The 24,660-nt window shown below is 41.7% G+C and overlaps 1 protein-coding gene across 2 annotated transcripts in view; it reads right to left on the bottom strand.

Moving 5' to 3' along the window:
* The window catches only part of PTPRR (protein tyrosine phosphatase receptor type R), a 255,887-nt gene that overhangs the window by 85,920 nt on the left and 145,307 nt on the right, over positions 1–24,660 (bottom strand). For both annotated transcript variants that reach the window (XM_062202072.1, XM_062202071.1), the window contains one exon: positions 18,639–18,907. In XM_062202072.1, coding sequence (XP_062058056.1) covers positions 18,639–18,907 — 269 coding nt within the window. The remainder of the gene's footprint in view (positions 1–18,638; positions 18,908–24,660) is intronic.

The following is a 24,660-nucleotide window of genomic DNA, read 5'->3' as shown; positions in this document are numbered from 1 at the left end:
TTAAGAATGTTTGATCTTGAGCAAATTATTTAACCTGTATATATGTCAGTTTTCTCATCTGTAAAGTAGGGATAAAACATGTACACCTAAAGTTGTCAATGTAAATGATAAACAGTTTTTTACTAGTTATTTAGGGAATAATGACAGCAAAAAAGTCTGTGCATGTTCAGTATAGATGCAATTTTTTTTTTTCCATTTTGAATCTATGCATGCAGAAACCTTGGGTAGGGAAGGCTGGCTGGACTTCATCAGATTGTTGTGAGGATTAGTTAAGATATTATATGCAAAACACTTAGAAGAAAATTTATTACATCATCAATACTGTGTAACTTTTAACTGGTTTATTATTTGTTTGAGTGGCAGAGAGAGTGAGAGAGAGACCGAGAGAAAGCGAAAGAGAGAGAGGAGAGCGCGTTCCCATTCACTGAGTCACTCCCTAGACGCCAGCAGTGACTGGATAGTGCTTGGCTGGGACTAAAGCTGGAACCTAGGCACTCAATCCAGGTCTCCCACGTGGGTGACAGGAACTCAATTACTTGAGCTATCAATGCCGCCTCCCAGTGTGCATGACAGGAATTTAGGGTCAGGAGCCATGGCCACAGATCCTGCCCCATCCACTGCTTTATTTGTAATATTGTTACTGCTTCTGCCTCCAAGGCACTTTTTGTACTCCTGCTACACTTGCTGCCCCTTTCTCTGCAGTGCTGCTGTGGTGGTGAGAATTCTCCTGTCGCTGCTATTCCTGACTTACTAATTAGAGCCACCACTGCTGCTGTGACAAAACCGTTGGTGTTTGTTCCTGTTGCTATTGCTGCCAGTGCTGTGACTGCTCAGCAGTTATTATGGGTGGTGTGTATGTATAAATATCTATTAGGTGTGTATACACACACACACACACACATATATATATATATATACACACATACACACATACATACCAGACATTGGTGGTGGCTAGCTCCATGATGAGACAATGAAATAGTTTCTATATTTTCATCTTTGCTTCAATATACTTCCAGCACTTGCATAGTAAGAATGTATTTTGGGTACAGTTCATTAAAATTCAAAAATTAATAAGGGTTGGAGAAATACTGAGGTCCCACAGTTATTGATGTTTGATAGTGTCTCATGGCCAATACTACCCTTCTGAGAAAGGAAATGTGTAGACTGCCACCCCTACCTCCAGGGCAAGGAGGGAACCTTGTATTATACACCATCCCATTATAGAGGGGACATGATTTATTTGCCATCTAACTACGCACTAAGTGCATATGAGATATTCAGTTACTGACTTATTTTGTTGTTATTTTTATCGCATGTCAAACCCTTCCTCATTTATCTTTATGTTTAAGATGAAATATTTTTGATAAGAGGAGAGATCTTTTGTATCTTTCAGCCAAATTGTTTCCAGGAGAATGCCCTTGGGTTGGCCCATAGCTCAATTCTGAACAATTATCCTGACATTATCCTGAAAACAATCCCCACAAGTTCTACTAAGAATAAATAAAGCACAATGGAGTAAAATTATCCCCTGAATCTTGGAAAAGCAGAAATATTTCAGTCAGGAAATCTAAAGTTTTTTTTTTTTTCCCCTAACATACTAAGTTTTTACACTCCATCATAAAGAATTTAGAATGAGGAAAAACCCAGATTTTCCAGTTTCTGAGTGGGGGCTATATACTGGAGAAAATTCTCCAATAGCCAACTTGGGTGAGTTTATATGAACTGTAAATTGCCCTTGGTGTACAACCGCTTCTCTGTTCTCTGATTCCACCTGCAGAGGTTGTCCCAGGTGCATGCTTGAGGACCCAGTTACATCAGTGGTCTCCGATTCTGTTTATAGCTGAGGGTTCTTGGTTAACAGAGAAAAGAAGAGGAGGGCGTTAAGCACAGCAGTGGTGAGATGCCACAGCCCATCTCAGACCGCCTGAGTTCGAGCCATGGGTCCACTCCTGATCTGTTTCCTCCTAATGTATACCCCAGGAGGCAGCAGGTGCTGGCTCAGGTACTTGGTTCCCTGCCACCAATGTGGGAAACCCAGATTGAGTTCCTGGCTGCTGGCTTCAGCCTTGCCCAGCCCTACTGTTGAAAGCATTTTGGGCAAACAGTACATGAGCTATCTCCCTTTCTTTCTTTCACTCTCTCTCTCTAAGAAATAAATGAATATATAAGTAAATAAACATTTTTAAAAATAAATATAAGAAAACTTCACCAGTAAGGCTAATAAACGTAACAAATGGATGCAGAGCTGGATTCACTGAGGTGTCAGAGAAGGGAGCAAGTCCCTCCAGCCCACCTCTCGTGTAGAGCCCTGGAGAGCACGGTTGAAAAGCACTGCTTTGGATCCAAATGTGGAATAATCCACAACCACGAATCCAGCTACAGCTCTCTCATTGAACAACGCAGCCCTGACAGCTGGTTCCCATAGGATTCTTGCAGTTCTTTGTAAACAAGTTAGTTACTGCTTTGTCTCAGTTCCTTGTTGTAAAATGCTAAGGAAGGTGCCTTTCAGTGCCAACATCCTGTGACCCTAATACTTTGAGTAATAAATTTAGCTATAGGGACCCAGTGGAATTGAGCAGATAAGAACTGTTGAGGGTATTGTGGAGTCAAAAGTGAAACTGGTTTTACAAAACCAATAGAACAGTTTCCCAGTTTGCAAGCTGTGAGTTGTTTTCAGTTCCAGGGTTCTGCTCCAGATAAGGGGTAAGAACATGGCTTTTTCAGCCAGACCTCTGCCCACAGCTGTACAGTTTCTGGAACGTCCCTAGAACTTGGACCAGGACCTCTGAGATCACAGATCCCAAATGGGAATCTCTAAATGGAGAGATGGGGACCAGCGTATGGCACAGTGGTTAAACCTCCCCTTGCCATCCCCACATCCTATATTGAGGTGCTTGGTTTGCATTCTGGCTTCTCTGCTTCTGATCCAGTTCCTTGCTATCTTGCCTGGGACGCATCAGATGCTGGTGTGAGTCAGGTCCCTGCACCTATATGGGAGACCTGAATGGAGTTCCTGGCTCCCAGCTTCAGCTTGGGCCAGCACTGGCTGTTGCAAGATGTTGGGGGAGTGAATCAGCCTATAGAAAAGCTCTCTTTCTTTCTCTATCACTCTGCCTTTCAAATAAGCAAATACATGTGGAAATAGAAATACAGAGTAATGTGCATTTGTCAAAGTATAAACAGACATTTAAATATAAGCATTTAAACATGTATCTAAATAAGATCTAATGTATGTATTTAAATGTACTCTGTGTGTGTGTGTGTGTGTGTATTATTGTCCTTTGGTGTCCTTGGGATATTGGTTCCAAGACTCTTTGTGGATTCTGAAATCCCTGGATGTCAAGTCGTATAAAGTGGTGTTATATGCACAAATCAACTACAAACATTCTCCCACACAGTTTAAATCATCTCTCACTTATTTATCATAACTAACACAATGAAAATGCTCTGTAAATAGTGGTTGTACTCTGTTAGGGAATAATGACAACAAAAAAGGGTCTGTACACAAGTTTAGTACAGACTCAATTTTTTTTTTAACAAATATTGTTGATTCCTGATTGCTTGAGTCCACAGATGCAGAACCCATGGATACAGAGGGCCATCTGTATACAGGTATCACACAGATCAGGCAGATAGACAGGCAGACAGATGAACACCCTCTCCACCTTCCACTAGCTTCTCCCCTAATGCTTCCCCAAAGCTGTTGAGACTGAATTTCTGGGACTGACTATGGAATATTTTTCTATCTAGAAATAATGATATGAAATTTCCCTATTAAGTTTGTGAACTGCTGCTTTCAACTCTACAATGCTGTGTTTTTGACTTTTTATTTATTTATTTATTTGACAGGCAGAGTGGATAGTGAGAGAGAGAGGGACAGAGAGAAAGGTCTTCCTTTTTGCCATTGGTTCACCCTCCAATGGCCGCTGCGGCTGGCGCATCTTCCTGATCCGAAGCCAGGAGCCAGGTGCTTCTCCTGGTCTCCCATGCGGGTGCAGGGCCCAAGGACTTGGGCCATCCTCCACTGCCTTCCTGGGCCATAGCAGAGAGCTGGCCTGGAAGAGGGGCAATCGGGATAGAATTCGGCGCCCCAACCGGGACTAGAACCCGGTGTGCCGGCGCCGCAAGGCGGAGGATTAGCCTGTTAAGCCACGGCACCGGCCTGTGTTTTTGACTTTTTAAGAAGTCCCTAGTTCTAAAATAAGGTCACCTACTTCCTGTCACAATGGCTCCTGTGCACACTGCCCCTTGTAGCAAGTGGCACTGAGGAAAGGGACTAAGCCTGCTGTAAGGTCTCACGCACACATTGATTAGCACAAAAACGTAATTGGCCATGGCAATAAAAAAGGTCAAGGTGCTTTCTCCTGAAGGCTACATTTAATTTACTGAATTACACTGTTTAGTATTTTTTGAGTGCTAGTGATGAAGAAGAAATGCATGGGGCCAATTAATCATGTTTAAGCCATATTTTAATTACTCATTATTGTTTAGAATATCTTGGTATTCTAATACAATTTGGCTTTGTGCACACTCTCCAACCTTGAAAGGAACAAACAACTGAGTGGTATATATTAATTAAAAACAATAATTCCAGGAGGACACCTTCCACATTCCTGGATTCCACTGACATTACTCAGATGCAAGTTAGGGCAAACTGCTGTTTCTGTGCGCCCCCTACAGGTCATATGTGGAAGGCTGTATTTAAAAAAGAAATGAAATCCCTGTGCATCATCTTACCTGTTTACCAAGCATGTTCCTCTTTCTCTCCCTACTCCCAAGGATTTTACATTTAACAAGGGAGACAATTACTTCAAGATCTCTGGATACTTGATTTCAAAATATCCATCAACTAAACTCCTATACTCAATCCAATCAAATAACAAAATACATAAGACCCTCTCCCAATACCTAGTACGTGCATAATGCTTTATTGCATCTATTTGATTCCTTCCCATCCAACTGGAGGCAACTTCACTATACTCTAAATTGCCACAGAACCTAGCCGCTTTCTTTATATGATTTTCTGCTAGAATAAGAATGGTTTCTATTAATTTCTGACCCCCTCCATTTAATACTTCAAAATTAGGAGAGTAGAGGGAGCTCTTAAATATGGTTTTAAAGTGGAGATCACACCTTTAAAGGCTGATTTGAAAACAGAACAGTGATAGCAAATCAAACCATTATTTCCATGGTGAAGATGATAAAGATCACTGTATCAGGAAATTGGCTGGGGAAAAAAAACTTTGCATATATTTCATCAACACTGAAAAAACATGGGTTTGAGTTTTAAAATATACAGTGGGAAACTAAAGATAAGGACATAAACCCCATACAATACTCTGTGGCGCATTCAAAGAAAAGGAAGTCTTGCATCACCTAGAGGAAGCTACAGTCTCTTAATTAGACCAGTCTTCTTTTTAAAAAACGGAATCAGTTGAAGGCATGAATTTCCTTTCCTAAGTGTCCTGGTGCATATTTGTACTGTAAAAGCAGGTTCAATATTGTCTTTTTTCAGTTTACAAGATATATACTTAGAACAGAGAGGCTATTGAACTTGGGGGTCACATAAAGTGGTTGGAGAAATCAGCCCCTCAGAAATGAGGTGGCAAGTGAGAATTTTACCTGTCCCTGGCCTTTCTAGGACCAAGTTGGTCTAATTAGAGCTGAAATATGAATAAGGCTAACTCTGATGAGTATGGATAACTGGATCACTCAGTCAATACTCACAGAGCTCCTACTATGTGTGTGGAATTAGGAAACAAGAAAACAAAGACATCTGAGGTCTCAGGTTTGCATGTGTATGCCTATGTGAATGTGTAGGGGAAGGGGTGGAGAGGTAGTTAGAGGCAGCTTATTCCTAAAAGTATGCAATACTTCATTGTGACATACAGTTGCCCCACCGTGCTGTCCATCTATCTTTTTTTTCACCAGATAAATCTTTTATTTAAGAAATACAAACTTTATACATTTCATAATTACAACTTTAGCAACATAGTGATTCTTCCCACCATAACCGCCCTCCTACTCACACTCAAACCCCTTTTCCTCCTCCCTCTCCTATTCCCATTTTTATTTTTTATTGAGATCTATTTTCAATTAACTTTATGCACAGAAGATTAACTCTGTATTAAGTAAAAAGTTCAACAAATTGTATGAAAAAAAAAAAAAACAAAAACAAACCGTTCCTCAACAGTCAAAATGAGGGCTATTCAAAGTCATTGCATCTCAAAGTGCATTTCACTTTTTAAAAGCATTTTTTGAAACTTAATTAACTTTAAAGAAGAACCCAAGAATGATACATCTTTTGTGAGCACTTAGACATAACTATAACTTATGAGACCTAAGAATATTCTCCACTTATTACACTAAAATGAAGTAAAAATTTGAGAACAAGTTTTACTATTAACTCTCATAATCCAACTCTTTGAGGACAGAGGTCCTGATGGGAACTTAGTACACAGTGACTCCTCTTGGTAATTTAACAATTAACACTCTTATGTATGATGTCAGTGATCACCAGAGGCTCTAGAGCTGCCTAGGCTATGGAAGTCTTTTGAATCCACAAACTCCTTTAGTATTTGAACAAGGCCAAAAGCAAAGTGGAAGTTCTCTCCCCTCTTCAGAGAAAAAAACTTCCTTCTTTGATGACCCTGTCTTTCCAGTGGGCTCTCACCCACAGGGGTCCTTCATGGAAGATCCTTTTTGCCACAAAGTCTTGGCTTTCCATGCCTGAAATGTTCTCGGGCTTTTCAGCCAGATCAGAATGCCTTAAGGGCTGATTCTGAGGACAGAGCACTACTTAACATGATTGTCATTCTATGAGTCTGCTATATGGACTGCTTCCCATGTTGGTGCATTCGCTCCTTTTTTTCTATTATTATTATTACCAGACACTTTACCACTTAATCCTATCCATCTAATCACTTCAACACTTAAAATGCTTTTTTTTACCACCTAGCTTTTATTGTCTTTTGATGCCTGTTATCCAACCTCCTTGTATTTCCCCTGCTTCCACTCTTCCCAGCTTCTAGTAATCACTATTCTGAGTTCAGACTGATGTTTTAAATTTCCACATATGAGAGAGCACTTGTATTATTTATATTTTTCCATGTCTGGTTTATTTCACTCAATATATCTTCTAGTTTCATCTGTTTTACTACAAATATAAGATTTCATTCTTTTGCATGGCTGAACAGAATTCCACTGTGTATGTTTGCCACATTTTGTTTATTGATTCATCTCTTGGTGGACACTGAGGTTGATTCCATATATCTGGGCAATTGGTGAACAGTGCTTTTGCCAACTTTTAATATATTCATTCTCCTATGTCCTTTGGCATTTAATCATTTTCACTATCATTATTGATTAAAGTGGAATTAAAATTCCAACTGGTGGGGCTGGCATTGTGGCACAGGGGGTTCAGTTGCTGCTTGTGATGCCACCATCCCATATTGGAGTGCTGGTTCTGGTCTTGGCTGCTCTGCTTCTGATTCAGCTCCCTGAAATGTACCTGAGAAAGCAGTGGAGGATGACCTGAGTGCTTGGTCTCCTGCTACCCATGTAGGAGACCTGGATGGTGTTCTGGGCTCCAGGCTTCAGCCTGGTTTAGCTGCAGAAAAAGAACATTCCTCTGAATAGGGGTTGAGTAACAATATACTAACTTAGGAGCCAACATTAAGTAGCAAATAAAATATAACAAGAGAAAAAAGAATCCCTCAGGAGACCAGACGCGGGGCAGGAAAATGAGGCCTTTCTTGAGCTCCCTTCAAATCTGTGGTGCAGCCTGATGCTCTCGGGGCCACAGGCTACTCAGTGCTCAGCTTCTGCCCTCTGCTCACATGGACCAATGAGGCCAGCAGGCTGCAAATGCCAGAGGCCCCTGTTGGGGGAGCACAGGGAGAGGCTGGGGTCATTTGCTTTTATTTGTGTTATTTCTTTCCTAAAACCAAACTAATGTTTAATAAAGTTCTTCTTTCACATGGAGGTCGCACAAATATGTATGGAACATGTAGTGTGTGTCAGGCATTGTGCTATAGAAAGCACCTCATGGGGAAATCAGAATCAAGTGGGAAAATCGGGGAAATGAGGAGTGAGGCAGTTGGGTCAGGGAGGACTTGCAAAGGGAAGAATCAAAGAGACTTGTATTAAGACCTCTGCTGTGGGGAACATGGTTTCTAGACAGATTTGTGTATCATGAACAAATAGAGCATTCATGACTGGGTGAGAGTAACTTTGCTTGACACGCTGTCCTTGAATGACTTGTGGACCAACTAAGAATAAAATGACCAAATGCTAAACATGGTCAGAAACTACCATACTTGAAAATGTTCACAGCAATTTGTCATTTGTCAAGCTGCAGTTCTTTGCTCACCACATTGAGACCTCTCTTCTAAGGGCTATTCCAGAAGAGATGGTGCCTTACCTGCTAGACAGGACATTAAAGTCAGTAAGAGAGTGTCCCCCATATCTTCCCTAAAAAAACAGATTCACTATTTTCCCCCCGGGGTGAAACTAGTTAAAAACCATGTCAACATGTAATTCTCCAGTAGAGGGCACTATTTCCACACACTTCAACTGTAGGACTTCAGCTAGACCAATTTCAGAAATGTTATTTGAGAACACAGAATTAAACCCAGAAAATCAGGATGCACAGTTAAGTTGAAATGACACTTTAAAGTGTGTTACATACTTACAGGAGAAAAACCCCATCACTTGGAAACTAATTTAATTTTGCACAAGTCACCTGCTCTGGGTGATCTGTGATTATTTTTCCCTGCGCTGAATTACCTATAAGGGCACGTACCCATACCTGGTGGGAGCAGAGTGATATCTTGCTGCATAGGAAATCAAAAGCTTGGCATTCCCTGAAATGCATATAGTGGGATCTTGAACTCTGGCTGTTTTAAAAATATTTTTTAAAAATTTCATTTGAAAGGCAGAATGTCAGAGAAACAGTGAGAATTCTCTCAACAGCTGGTTGACTCCCCAAATGCCTGCAACAGCTGTGGCAGGGCCAGGCTGAAACCAGGAGCTCAGAGCTCCATCCAGGCCTCTCTGTGGCTGACAGGGACCCGAAAACTTGAGCCATGATCTGCTGCCTCCCTGGGGTGCACATCAGCAGGAAACTGGTTTTGAAGTAGAGGCCTGGGACTCAAACTAGGCACTCACTACGGGACACGGGAGTCCTAAGCAGAGTCTTCACTGGTGCACCAAATGCCTGCCCTAGAACTGTAGCCTGATGACACATTTCAAATAACTCCTAAGGCACAAGCCTGCCAGGTAAAGCCTCCTGACACAGTATCTGAGACTCAGAGCTGGCCTCTCTTGAAATAGGAAGCAAAAGTGATGCTGGGAATTGTCTGTGCCTGCCCTGATTAAAATGCTACTGCAAAATAGGCCATTTCACCTAATTCTGTCAACCCGTACATCAAGATCCGGAGCACAGGCCCTGAGCACAGACATGCAATCTCATTTGCAAAAGCACCACGGTGAGGACTCTCCAAAGTGAAACTCTAACTTGATCATGTGCAGAGGAAATCGGCCAACAGGAATCTCAAAAAATTGTACCCTAACCGTCTTTCAGGGTCAGGACAACAGAACTCTCTAGAAATGCTGACATCATGTGGCTGAATGGAAAACAAGTGCGGTTCTCTCTGGAAATAGGTCATGCCCTTGAGAACGCCAGAACAGCCGCTAGGCAACTGGATTTTGTGCCCCACCCCTGGTGAGAGAGGAAAGGAAGACCACCAGGTAAAGCTGGAAGCTTGTGTACTCTGGACTGTCAGCTAATGGGAGCTGAAGGATGGGCGGGGGGGGGGGGGGGTCACACTCTGCTTTAACCCCAGGGCGAGGCAGGCTGTGTGAGCAGTGATCTGGGGGAAGACACCACAAGTAGAGGACTTGGTCCCGTCATCCTGCCAGGGGGCCACGAGTAGGGAGTAGGGGAAGGGAGGGAGGGGCAAGGAAGGGAGCTAGTCCAGGGATGGCTGCTGGAGCCACTTGCAGGTCTGGACTCTTGGGACCCACACACTGCAGAGTCTGCATGGGGAGAAGCTAGGCCTGTACTTGCCAATAAATGAGGGCCAATTTTTTTTCCCTTTTTAGGCAGAATTCCTCTATTTTTAATTCTTTAAAAATATATCTTGGCTCCTGTTCTGCTCTCCTTGAGTTGGATCCACTGTCATTTCTCTCATTTAGTCTCATGACTTGCCTTTAATTTTTAGTTGGATTTCAAAACTGTTGCTTCCATTTTCTTGATCCTAGTGGGTTTTAATTTTTATGTTTTTAAATAATAACCTTTTTCAAAAAGATGTATTTATTATTTATTTGAAAGACAGAGTTACAGAGAGGCAGAGGCAGAGAGAGAGAGAGAAAGAAACAGACAGAGGTCTTCCATCTGCTGGTTCACTCCCCAAATGGCTGCAACAGCCAGAGCTGGGCTGATCTAAAGCCAGGATCCAGGATCCAGGATCCAGGAGTTTCTTCTGGGTCTCCCACATGGGTGCATTGGGCCATCTTCTACTGCTTTCCCAGGCCACAGCAGAGAGCTGGATCTGAAGTGGAGCAGCTGGGACACGAACTGGTGCCCATATGGGATGCCGGCACTGCAGGCGGTGGCTTTACTCACTAAGCCACAGCACCGGCCCCTAAATAATAACCTTTCAAAAGATCTTTTCTAGACTTCTAGAACCCCAACATACCTATGTAAATATGCTATGGGTCTATCCTACCATTAACAAAGAAAATAATGAGATACTTAAAGATACTAAAGGGCTTGCCCACATTTCTAACTCCTCTCCTTTCTCTGAATATCCCCACAGAAGTATTTAATAAGAATAGAATTACAAAACATTAGAACGTTAAAACACTATCACCAGTATCACCCCGGAGGAGGGAGAACACAACACTTCACATGCAGATTTTGCAGCCATACTTCCCAGATTTGAATCTCCAACTCCATTTTGTTTCTTTGTGACGTTGGGCACGTTACTCAAACTCTCTAAGTCTCTGTTCATTCATCCGGGCATAAAAGAGCAGAACAATTCTGACTTCCCCAAGGGGGACTGCGCAGACTGTGTGAGGGAACACACTAGCACAGGGTTGGTGTATGGTACGTTGGTGTCCAGCACATTAGCTAGGGTGATTGGTCCTTCTATTCTGACAGCATGAGCAGTATCTGGGTGCAGAGGCATGAACATGGGCCTCCTGCCTCCCCTGCCCACCACAAATAATGAGTTATTATCCAGAGAGCTTGAACAGTATAGATACCTCTCCTGACACACCCTTTGAGAATAGCATTTGACTCCGCTTTTCCCCACCAGTGCCTCCTATCTCCCTCTGCCTTGAGTTTTATGCTACTCAAGTTCACTGTCACTGCTGTGCTTTATGTCAGGTGACTACAGGACCTCTAGGATGGAAATGACCAGAAGAAAGAAAAGACTGAGCCGGACAGTGAGCTTCTACAGAGGTACCTCGAGTGTTTCAAGCCTCCCTCACAAAACTGCAATTGTTTGATTTAAAATCTGAAAAATATTCTGGGAGCCCAGCATGAAATCTGCCTAGAGGAGTAGCTGGGAGACACTCTGTAATATACCTACTTGCTAAATGTGTCGATATATAATTTAATTTTTATTTAGTTTCCATAGAATACAGGGGTACGTTCCCCCTCTGCCTGTAACACATGGACAATGAAGCCTATGCTAGGAGCACAGCCTCTGGACTCACACAGCTTGGCTGAAACATTCTGTCACTCGCACACTCCCAAGAACATGTTATTACATTATTTGGGCAGTAAATTACACACTGAGCATTAGTTTCCTCCCTGTAAGGAACAGATATAATACTTCCTTTATGGGGATGCAATAAGATAAAGCATGTAAAGGTCAACAAGTGTTATTGAATTATTCTTTTTTTATTGACATTATTTGGGATTGAATTAGGATCAACTTCTGCTTGTTGTGTGTTGTGCTCTGATCCCCAACGTTGCCCGGCTGAGCAAATGAGTAGTGGTGGACTGACTGCGTTCGGGGTGCCAGGTCAGAGGTTTTGGCACAACAACTATTTGAAGGAGGTCATCTGGTCTGTGCATAATGGCCTGGAAAGATCAAGGAAACCTGGACTGTGGACTCAGCTTTGCTGTGACTAGTGCCGCAACCTTTGGCAAGCACAGTCACGCTGTGGCTGCCTCATGCCTGCCACCCTCACCAGGCTGCTGCCCTCTCCTCCTCTCTCCCTCTGCTGGGAGAACTGTTGAGGTACCAGCTGCCATCCCTCTGGGGATCCACCTCCAGCTGATGGGAGCTGCTTTCTCCAGAGGTGCCTAGGAAGTTTTGTGTGTACGGCTCCTTGGTGGCTGGAAGTCAATGGGTGACTGGCAGGAGGGTTCTGACGCTCAGCCCTTTGCCTTAAGGAGGAGAGACCACCCAAGAGTGCCACCCGTGCTGCACGGCTCCCAGGGTTGATAGCAGAGGGAGAACGCTGGCGGAAGCCATCCCTTTGCTCGCTTCTCTGTCGTGCTTCTCCACTTTTCTAGGCATCTCTTGAGAGTGTTCTCTCAATAAATCACTGGAACAAGAACCTTGACCCCGCTATGCTTTGAGGAAACTGTACCTAAGACCGAGAGAGGACTCCAGGCATCAGTTACACTTGGTAGAGAGCAAAGGAGTTGGAACCATTTTCATTGAGGGTTCTATTCCATGAATGCAGATTTTAATCTCCAGAGTATTTCTGTATATTTCATGGTCTGCTATTCAGTCAAGTCCATTCTACAATTTTTTTTCTTGATTCATATGGCCCAAAGGGAGATTAGTGGAGGGACCTTAAGGATTTTCTAAGCTAAAATGTATGAGTTTCCAAATGTGTCTCCACAAGGGGGATGGAGGGAGAGAAGTCAGAATCACTGACGTTGTGAGGAGGAAAGGAGTAAACTAAGGGTTCCAGCTTGGGAGTAGAGCGGTCAACACTTTGCCGGCAAGGCCCATCATTTCATGACTTCCACCACTGTGGACGCATCTCTAGCTCTGACAGAAACACCCCAGGCTCCGCCAGGTTGCAACCCCTCAGAAAACCTCATATACCTGGCAGTTGTATCATTTATAGAGGATTTACGGACATCAAATAAACCGCATTGTGGTACAGTTTAAGGAAAAGTTAGAGAATGTTTATTCATTGGAATAATGAACCTCTGGGGCCTCCACAGGCTTCAAACGTGGTGGAAGGAAACCTCCATTAATGCTGTATTCCTGCAGGCACCAAGAAATTAAGTCGGCAGCGATCTTAAAATGTACCCCCCTTTCTTTCTACACAGTTCTCTGTGCTTAGTTTTTAATTATAATAGAAACCAAGACATAAAAATGAGGACATAAGGCAAATATACCCCAAAATATGAAAAATCTATATTTATGTAAACCTGGGTAGATAGATGTTTATAAATAAGTATATTTTTATAAATAGGATGAGTAAAGCTGTAAGTCAGTGGACAGTGAAAAAAGTAGTAATGATGTCACACGGTAGGTTCCTGTGTATCAACTCAGTGAAAAAAGATTTCAACTTTGCCAAGTTCAAAAATATAACTGACCTTGCCGTGTATAGGCTTGTGAAATGGAAGCAGAGAACAAAAAGCATGCTGTTTTCTTTTCTTTCTCAAAAGGTCGTTTTACACTGATGGTTAATTTTATGGTGTCCTTTAAAGGAAGCAGGAGCAGATATTATTCCATAGATTGGGAAAACTTCCCCACAGTGGACTTAATACGTTGCATTACCTATTTAATAAACATCAGAGACTCGGCTCTATAGTTCTCTATAGTTTATCATTAGGTTCTTTGTTCTGATAGAAGGTTCTTTAGAAATACATGACATCCCCAGATGGAAGGAAAAGTTAATTAACTCTGTAATCCTTGTCTAGTGTTACTACGCATCAGGGCCACAGTCCCTGTCATTACGATCCTTACAGTCTGGTTAAGGGACAGGCCACAGCTCTGACAAACCAGTTTCTTTTTCCAAACAATTATGAAGGTGAAATCACTAGGAGTGGGACATGTGAGGGTCCATGGGGACACAACCTACTGGGCTGAACACACACAGAGGATGAAACAGGTTTACTTTGGGGTTAGTGACTTGGGGAGAATGATTTGAGTGAGGGAGAATGACCTCCCAGGCACAGCAAGGTAGACTGTGCCTTATGATAGAGACACAGGGGAGCTATTGAGGATATTTACACAGTGAAGTAAGATAACACAAGCCGTGTTATAGCAAGACAAACCCAAGAGTATAGAAATACAGTACTGGAAGGAGAGAATAGAATTAGATGCAGGCAGGTAAAATGACATAAAACAATATTTGTGACATAGAGAACATGTATTAGTCCTATTATGATCATAAGACATAGCAATTCAACCATGACGTAATGAGAGCTGTGGCCAGAGTGAGGATTATAGAAAGACAGAATCAATAATGAGAAAGTTGAGGAGTGTGAATCAATATGATTTGGTGACTAATTGGAAGTTAGGAGAACAAAAGGAAAATTGCTATGTCCCTCACCTTATAAGATTCTTTAATCTGTAATTTCCAGGGTGTTTCCTCTGAACCCAGTTAAACATATGCATTTGGCCTCTATATTTTTTACTGATATTTCAACTTTGAAATTATATTTTATTAATAATAATGTCTAAGTAATGGATGGCCTCCATCAGCGATAAGAGATTTATATAGAGTGGACCAATAGATTTTTGAAACAAATGACTCATAATGCAGCCTTTATGGTCTCATAGTGATTTTAATGAAGCCAGGCTTTTATGCAATAAAGAGAGGATTACTACTCTACTCCAGGATCAAGTGATGGAGATTCAAATATGAGGCTATTTTTAAGGTACATTAGAACACATAAGCATAAATTTTTAAGGCTTAAAACTGTCAGAAAAGTTTTCTGGCTGTACGAAACACTGTTCACCATTCATATTTTATCACTCATAAAACACTTCATTACACCATCTTTGATTTTTTTTTAAATTTATTTTATTTATTGAGAGGCAGAGAGACAGATAAAAATATCCTCTCTGCTGGTTCATGCCCCACAACAGCCAGGGCAGGGCCAGGCTGAAGCCAGGAGTTTGGAGCTCAATCTGGGTCTCCCATGTGGAGGTCTCTCCATGCACAGTACCCAGGGACCTGAGCCATCACTTGCAGCCTGCTGGCGTGCACATCAGCAGGAAGCTGGAGTAAGGAATGGAGCTGAAACTCAAACCGAGGCACTGAGACATGGGATGCAAGTGTCCCAGGCAGCATCTTAACCACTGTACTAAATGCCTGTCCCCACTGCACCATCCAAGCAGAAAAATGAAAGTGAGTGTTGAACAAGAAGGGAATGATGGAATAAGCAAAGTGCTTCCCTGTAACTACTGGGAGTTGATATGAGAATTACTCAGGGTAACTTTCATTGACTTATTCAGTTATTAAAAACATTTATTTCCAGGAACTCTTGCTTTCCAGGAATTATGCTTTATATGTAAAGATAAAGAGACAATTAAATCATCCATGTGCCCTCAAGAAACCTAGAGTCTGAGGCTAAGTCAGATTAGTGAACCAAAAATTAAAATACACTCAAGTAGTGCTATAAACACTGTATGAATGACACAGGGTTATGGGACTAAAGCAGAGGCAGCAGAAGGGAAGCAGCTAACCAGTGTTGGTTGGAGAAAGCCTGGGTGGAGGAAGAAGCAAGAGGAGCTGGAGGGAGCCTGGACAGTCTCCAAGAGGAAATGCTGCTTACGTTCCCCTCCCCCTGGACCCCTCCCAACCCATCACCTTTGGACCTTTCCTACAGCCAGGTTGCCAAGCTGCTTGGTGTTTTATTGCCTTTGGGAAGAAATATGAGAGTGGATATCAGAGAAATTTGAGTCCTGTGTTGGGCTTCGAGCTCTGAAGGTCAGGCCTTCAGTGGAAGGACCTATCTGGGGGTGCGGGTGTTAGATGAGGTAGAATGTGAATCAGTATGAGAAGGCTTGCTGTTCTCAAAGACTGTGAGGTCTTGGAGCTCAGGGGAGGAAAGGTGCAGGCCCAGTATCCTGGGGGGAGATGGTGCCTTAGGCTTAGTCAGTTTCCTGTGCCTCCATTTGGGGTCCAGCAATAAGATGATTCTTGAGTATAGCTTGAACACAGCCATTTCCTAACCCAGCAGTGCATAGTAATACATAGTGCTGGATGGAAAAGGGAGTGAAACATGCTTTAGCTTCGGTACTTAGACCACTATACTCGCTTTGGTAAGAGTTGGTGAAGGAAACAGCAAGGATGGAAGATGGAAGACAATCCATGTGGCAACAAACAGCACCCCTTGAAAAGTTCACAGAAAAGAGGAATCAGAGAAGAGTTAATGTTGGTGCTGAAAGAAAACCCCTAAAATCCATGTCTAGTTTTTTCACAGCATGCATGTCCCATGAACTTTTAAAGGGCCCTCCTCTACTCCGTTCTTTCCCTACTCTATTCTTTTCAGAAGTTTACTTGAGAAAGGAAGGAAAGGAAAGACAAGAACCAGGTACCAGAGCAAACGTATTTCCACACTGCCGGGGATGGCCTGAGCAAGAGGCATGGGTTGAAAATAGAGGAGGAGGGCGGACGGAAGGCTGGCATTGGGCGACAGTGACCTGAAACCCTGCAGTCTTTCTCCCGCTCTGTGGTGGGAGGACAACGGAGGGCAGAGCACGGGGATGCAGGGACGTTTGCAGACAGGGAATCCACTTAACACTGAACACGCTTGGTCTGGTAGCTTCCCCTCCACGATTTGCAATGATGAGTAGGACGCCATTCCTGCACTCTGCCTTCTCAGACATGCACTTTAGTTACATAAACACATGGGTATTTAACCTTATTCTCCTTGAAATTCAAACGTGCCTAGTGGTGGTCTACAAAGGGCAGCATGCTGGATGACTTTTTACCAACACTGTTTAGAATTGGTGGTACATGGTGAATGCAAAAAAAAAAAAAAAACAGTTTGAATTTTGGACAGTTTGATCATGATCTGTAACCCTGTGCAGACAGTGCAGCTCCTTATTGCCTGCATAAGGCACACATTTCCTACTATCTTGCTCTTGAATCACCACTGATGCTTCCATCTCTGTGTCAAGGTTTCTTTCTAAGAAAGACATAAGTCCATAGTGATAATTTGGGTAACAAGAGCGAAAGAACCTGCAGGAAGCTACGAGGTCAAGTTTAACCTTTCATATTTAAGAAGAAAGTGAGGCCCAGACAGGTGACTGCCTCATGGGAGGCCACCCAATTAGGGCATAGCCAAGAAGCGTCTGGAACTCAGTTCTCCTGATCCCCACTTGGTATCAGGAAGAAAAGTCCATACTGTCTACCTTCCCAGGCTGAATCTCAAAGAGCAGTTTAATGGTAATCAAATAAAAGAATGTCACTTAGAGGCCCGCATGGATCCAGTAAGAAATCAACAGGCATTTGGGGGGAAAGCAGCAGGAAGAACAACTTGGTCAGTCTCTGTTTTCCCTCCATAGTGGGGTCAAAGGTTCACCCTAAGTGCCTTCACTGCAATCAATCTATTTCTTTTCACATCATTCATTGTTCTTTGACAATACTTTTCAAAGGATTTTGAATGACCAATGTTGTCTTCTGCAGTACTAGGTATAGTTCCAAACTATATTTTCTCAAGGGTGTGTGTGTGTGTGTGTATGTGTGTATGTGTGTGTGTAAACCATAACTATTTGCATAGGACATTATAATACATTTTGGGAAGTACAATAAAAATTTAAATATGTGATCTAAAGACCTTAGGAAATAAAAAGAGTAGTGAGAGAAAATGAAGGCACAGGAAAATAAGAGGAGAATAATCTGGACTGTACCTTGAGAACTTGTTAGCTTCTGCACTACTCAGCTGTGCACTGTTGGGTTCAACGTAAATCATATTTTAAATATAAAAATGAGGCTTCTTATTTTAAGAAACAGAATGGAAAAATTTTACTTAATTCTTTTTTCTGGAATTAAAGAATTAACCCCTTGATGATGTATTCTGCATATCTTTCATTTTATATATTCTAGTTTTCTTAAATTGAATTTGCCTAGAATGGAAATATATTAGTATAAGGTACATTACATGAAAAAGTATGCCATAAAGGCAGGAAAAAGTTCATGGATATTGACATGTAATATCTACCGTGTTTGGAGAGAGCAGAGAGAAAACTTTGAAAAAAAATCAATTTGTGGCATAGACTATCTATGTGATTACAAACTACATGGGCTTTGGCAGGAAACATTCTGAGTTCATTTCCAGTTCCTTTACTTACCAGAGTTTGACGACAATTAAACAAGATGACTGCATGTTTGGTTAGTGACACTCAATTAGCACTCAGTAAATGGCGACAGAAACCGTCCTAGAGTTGAAAATGGGCTGTGCTTGGGTCTACACGAGCTTGACAGAACAAGATGTACCTAAAAGATTTTTGTCTAAAGCAGATGGACTCTTCAGAGAAATAGAAAAACCACTACTTCCTTCTGGTGTTGATTTGGTGGTGAATGGTTCTACCCAATAATGTCAGTCATTTCTAGGTCTGTACTTTTGAGTTGATATATGCTTTTAAAATCAAACAAAAAGGCAACAACAGATAGGAGGACACATAAAACGCTCTAACCTCTCCTGAAGTCCTATGGGCTTCATTTTGAAAGGAGAATGGCAGACAGAGGCAGAGGCAGCAGCTCTGATCTCAGGAGTGCATTGGCCTTGAGGATCTATGATGACATTCAGCACCTTTGGGGCCTGCTCAGGCTGGACCATGCTGTGGGGTGCCTTCGCCTCTGACTGTCCTGGTGGTAATGCGATAGGTGAGAGGTGGATCTCCTGTTTTTTCTCTTTATCTTGTCTCAAGGAAAGCTGAAACTTTTCTTTTAATCTGTAAAGAATCTACAGAAGAAAATACAAGGGTACTTCAATAAGTTTGCAGAAAAAATGGAATTGAGATACACTGATTTAGGTGCACACATTTTTTGCCATCCATGCCCATTTTTTCCATCATGCACATTTTCCATGAGTCTTTTGAGTACCCTCATATAAAGGGTTCCTGTTACCGTTTGTCACATTGAACAACACAGTATGATCCCCTCCAATCAAACCTAGAGGACAAAACCAAACCAAAATAAATGTTCCACAAGAGAGTAAGCAAAGACTTCTAGGATGGTTTCTGTTTTATGGTTTTAAGATTATTTTTCAAAAGGATATGCTTGGAATTCCTACTTATGGTGCACATACATGTCAAACTGTTGTGTACATAAATCTCCTCAAAGGTATATTCAGTAGATTTGGCTAATTTTGTAAAAATGCCAGATGTCAGTCTGATCTCATAGGAGTTTTTACTTAAAATCACTAAAATGATGAGCTTCTAGAAGGAATAGCCATGAAGCAGGGGCTTATGACATTTGTTAAAACAGTGATTTGCACTGAATATAGCATGTTGGAAAAAAATCTGGTAAAATATTAATAGTGGAATACTTATGCCATAAACCATAATTTATTACATTGGCAAATATCTGCCTTAGTCATACACCAACTTGGTAAGTTCTTGAAAAAGCTAGATTTAGGACATCCATCCAAGAATAACTTGAATAACCATAATTTTTTTTCTTACTTATTTCCCCTGTTCATTTTTAATGCAGGAAAAAAGCAAAAGCTTGCTTTTCCTCCCATTTTAGGCCCTTTCAGGACTGACTGGCTCAGTTTAGAAATGGTAGGAGCACCACTTTAAAACCTCTGAAGGAAATGGGCTGACTCTGCTGGGACCCTCCTTGGGCCAGTAAGGACAGCAAAGTTCATCTTTCATGTGTGCAGGCTTCCCTTTCTACAGGACCTGCCCCTCCCCCTGTGATGCTGATTCCTCTAGATAGCTTGTCTTTATTCAAGTTTCTTCACCCAAAGAGATGACTTAACCCATTATCTGTGGTTTTGTTTTTTTTTTTTTTTTTTTTTTTTTTTTTTTTGACAGTCAGAGTGGACAGTGAGAGAGACAGAGAGAAAGGTCTTCCTTTTTCTGTTGGTCTGCCCCCCAATGGCCGCTGCGGCCGGCGCACTGCGGCCGGTGCACCGTGCTGATCCGAAGCCAGCAGCCAGGTGCTTCTCCTGGTCTCCCAAGCGGGTGCAGGGCCCAAGGACTTGGGCCATCCTCCACTGCCTTCCTGGGCCACAGCAGAGAGCTGGACTGGAAGAGGAGCAACCAGGACAGAATCTGGCACCCCGACCGGGACTAGAACCCGGGGTGCCGGTGCCTCAAGGTGGAGGATTAGCCTATTGAGCTGCAGCGCCAGCCTTATCTGCTTTTTTAAAAACATTTATTTACTTATTTATTTGAAAAGCAGAGTTACAGAGAGGCAGAGGCAAAGGCAGAGAGAGAGAGAGAGGTCTTCCATCTGGTGGTTCATTCCCCATATGGCTGCAATGGCTGGAGCTGGGCCAATCCGAATCAGGAGCCAGGAGCTTCTTCTGGGCCTCCCGTGCAGGGGCCCAAGGACTTGGGCCATCTTCTACTGCTTGTCCAGGCCATAGCAGGGATCAGGGTCAGAAATGGAGCAGCTGGGACTCAAATGGGAGCCCATATGGAATGCAGGCACTGCAAGCAGTGTCTTTACTCCCTACGCCACAGTGCTGGTCCCTTAGTCCATTATCTTCAATTATGTAAAGGTATATGGCATTGCTGACAATGATACCTTAAAAAACTTTAAGCCAACTTAAGGTCCTCTGCTTAATTCCTGGAATCCACTAGCTGAATGAATGTTACTCTAGGAGGAAAGGGCTTTCCTGGCACATTTACTCTAACTAGTCATAAGCTGAATTTTGTGTTTTCTTTCAAACTTCCCTTAAAGTATAGTAATCTCTATATTTCAAATCTACTAGAAAGATATAAAATCTCAATGTATGTGTGTATTTTCTTCTGTATAAAGGATGAATAGAAAAGAAAATTAGAAAAGAATTTGGCGTAAATTGTGGAAGAAATAAATACATTTGAGAATTTACTTCGGAACAACTTTAGAAAATATTTGCCCATGATTCTAAAAATAATTATTGGAATAAAGTCTAACAAAATAACATTATGAAAAAGAATCAGGAGGAAATAAAAACACAACAATATAAGATGCAAAGACACCAGACTGAGATTTAAAAACAAAGAATCCAAAGAACTGAAAACTCAGTAGCAGTTTGTAACCTTCTATGCAAGTAATTAAGAGCAGAAATGATGATGCAGGAATTGCATGGTAAATATGACCCAGCTATGTCACTCCTGGAAATATATCCAAAGGAAATGAAATCAGCATATGAAAGAGTCACCTGCACTCCCAGATTTATTGATGCTCAATTCACAATAGCATATATATAGAGTCAACCTAGATGTCCAAATCAACTGATGATTGGATAAAGAAAATGTAGTATATGTGACAAATCTGAGAAACTATCTGGAATATGGGGTGAAATAATAAACAGATGAAGAGGAAAACAAAAGATTGGGTAAGAAAGCCAGGGAAGACTTACTGTAAATGATGAAACAGGACATGTGATTTAAAAAACGCATCATTCAAAATGATTGTTCACTGTCCACTTGGGGTCACATGTCCTGAAAGTTACAGGGTATTCTGCTATGAACAGAATAGACTGATCTCCATTTTTATGGAACTTAGCCACATGAAATGAAAAGGTTCTTAGTTAAAAAAAAAAATTCCCAAACTATGAGTGTCAATTGAAAGAGGAGTTAACGTGGGAAGAAAATGGAGCAATTTTCATAGCTGTGAGAGAAAAAAAGTGTATTTCAACGCTTGCATGAATTTTTACACCTAGCTTGATGTTTGCTTTTATGAAAGTAACAGAAAGAATTTCTCAAACATGTATGGTCTCAGAAAATATGCTACTCATATGTCTTCTTGAAAATTTTCACTCAATGACTTACAAAAAACTTCAAAAAGCTCATGAAAAATAGAGGTAAAAAATAAACTCTTTTTTGCTGCCCCAAATTTTGAAATCTTGCATAGTTTATTTCATAATGCACATGTCCATGAAATTTTTTATGACCCTTTGTACTCCTAGTCATAATTTTAGATTTTAATTAGGATTAGAAATTGTGATATAAAAGGGAGCTGTGGAATTATTTAAATACACAGAGAGAACCCAATTTAATTGTGTGTCAGATCCGATACCCCAAATTATAGTAACAAGAAAGAAAGTTGAAGAAAGCAGAGAGATTAAAAAAAGGGAGGGTGAATTTACGCCAAAGAATGTTTAGAGGCAACTGAAGTTAGAATGGTCATCAGAGGTCTTTCTGAGCCCCTTACACATAAGAAAACTGATGTTTGAGAAGCAATGAGCAGGCCCCAAATCCACCACTAGGGGTGGCAGAGCCCAGCCCCGTGTAGCTCTGATCTACAGGCTGGGCATTTCCCACCTTCTTGTGCATTACCTTCCATGTTTTTCTTCTCTACCCCACCATTCATATACATCAACTCTGAAATCACATCTGTAGTGGATCTCATTCTCACCACGGAGTTCCTTTCTTCCTTCCTTTCTTTCTTTCTTTTTTTCTTTTCTTTTCTTTTTTTTTTTTTTTTTACAGGCAGAGTTAGACAGTGAGAGAGAGAGAGAGAGAGAGACAGAGAGAAAGGTCTTCCTTTTTCCGTTGGTTCACCCCCAAGTGGCTGCTATGGCTGGCGCGCTACGCCAATCTGACCAGGAGCCAGGTGCTTCCTCCAGGTCTCCCATGCGGGTGCAGGGCCCAAGGACCTGGGCCATCCTCCACTGCCTTCCTGGGCCACAGCAGAGAGTTGGACTGGAAGAGGAGCAACCGGGACAGAATCCGGTGCCCCAACCAGGACTAGAACCCGGGGTGCCGGCACTGCAGGTGGAGGATTAGCCTAGTGAGCTGCGGCGCCAGCCTCTTTCTTTCTTTTCAAAGATTTATCTGTTTATTTATTTGAAAGGCAGACTAACAGAAAGGCAGAGGCAGAAAGAGAGAAAGAGAGAGAGAGAGAGAGAGAGAGAGTTCTTCCATCCTCACTCCCCAGATGACCAAAACTGCCAGAGCTGTGCTGATCCAAAGCGAGGAGCTAGGAGCTTCTTTGAGGTCTCCCACATGGGTGCAGGGGCCCAAGGACTTGGGCCATCTTCTACTGCTTTGCCAGGTCATAGAAGAGAGCTGGATCGAAAGTGGAGCAGCCGGGACACGAACCTGTGCCCATATGGGCTGCGGGCATTTCAGGCAGCAGCTTTACCTGCATTTCAGGATGGGGCCACAGCACTGGCCCCTCAACACTGGGTTTTAAAAGCACCAAATCTAAGAGCATGCTTTTTGTGGACTGAAAGATCTTCATAAGGAAAAAAAAATATTTAAAGAACTATGCACATGTGAGAAATGACTAGACATTTACATTATAGCTTGAATTGCCAGAAATCCTTACTGTCTTTGATGTTAGTTTACTTCCTCTTAAGCTAGAAGCCTCTATACCAATGGTTTTCATTGATGCTTATAGGATAAGGCTAAATCACATTTTGTTGAACAATGGATTCAGAATATTCCCATGACCAATACTACAGAAGAGCAAAGAATGTCTAAGACAGTGGTAAGTGTTCTCACCCTAATTATAATTACTTCCAAACAAGTATATTGTGTTATATTGTGTTTTCTTTATGCCATAGCATAGAAAATACTGAAGGTGAAGGCCTTTATCCCATGAACAATGCTTAAAGTTTTTAATTGTTTCTCTTTTGTTTCCATGACCCTTACAGTATACTTTGATACCATGCTGCAAAAACAAGATCCACACTAGAAAAATATTAACCAGATGACACATGTTGTATTAGGCTAAACAAATAACTACTAAAAGGTAAGACAGTAGAATTTAAATTTAAATAGAATGGAATTTAAATTGATTTTTTTAAACATTGAAGGAAGCTAATTTCCTGAATGAAGAAAGAGGTATACTGCAGATTTAAAAAATATATTTAGTAGAGAAAGATAATATATATATATATATATATATATATATATATATATATTGCATATTCTAAGCTTTTCAGATCTAATTATAAAATGTATTATTTGGGACATTTGCTTTTTTTTTTTTCCTTACGTTTTGGAGAAACATGTTTCAACAATGAGAATGAGAAAGCCAAGGAAATGCTGACCTCAATGGCTCCTAAGAAGTCATTTTATGATTATCTTAGCGAAAAATAAGGTCTAGTCTAAAGTCCTTCTTTGCCACTCGTGAGCTTATGTTTTTGTAGGGGAACCTTTGTCACATATTTAACCATCAGTCATCTGTTTATTTCATCTCATGTTGGAGGTCAACTTTTCAACCTGTCTCTGTGTACTATGTGTACATACTGGCTTCTACATCTTTAATCAGGAACAAGCAGTAGGTGAAGAATGTATAATGCAAGCAAGACACTGTTTAAACATTCTCTAGAGAGTGGGCTGTCTGAAAACAGGTGGAAAAATCCAAAGGGTTGGCACTTGGCATTAGGGTGGCTGTCATGGAAGTAAGCATAAGGCAATGGGCTTCAACGGGCAAGGCCTTTGCTCTTCAGGAAACACTGGCCGTGTCTGGAGGCATTTTTGGTTGTCATATTTGGGGGGGAGGTGAAGAAGGGATACTAGTGGTACCTGGTGGGCAGAGGTTAGGGAT

Source organism: Lepus europaeus, chromosome 10 (genome assembly GCF_033115175.1).
Source record: "Lepus europaeus isolate LE1 chromosome 10, mLepTim1.pri, whole genome shotgun sequence".
Lineage (NCBI taxonomy): Eukaryota > Metazoa > Chordata > Mammalia > Lagomorpha > Leporidae > Lepus > Lepus europaeus.
Note: the sequence above shows the minus strand (reverse complement) of the source record. Positions and strands in the feature narration are given on the sequence as shown.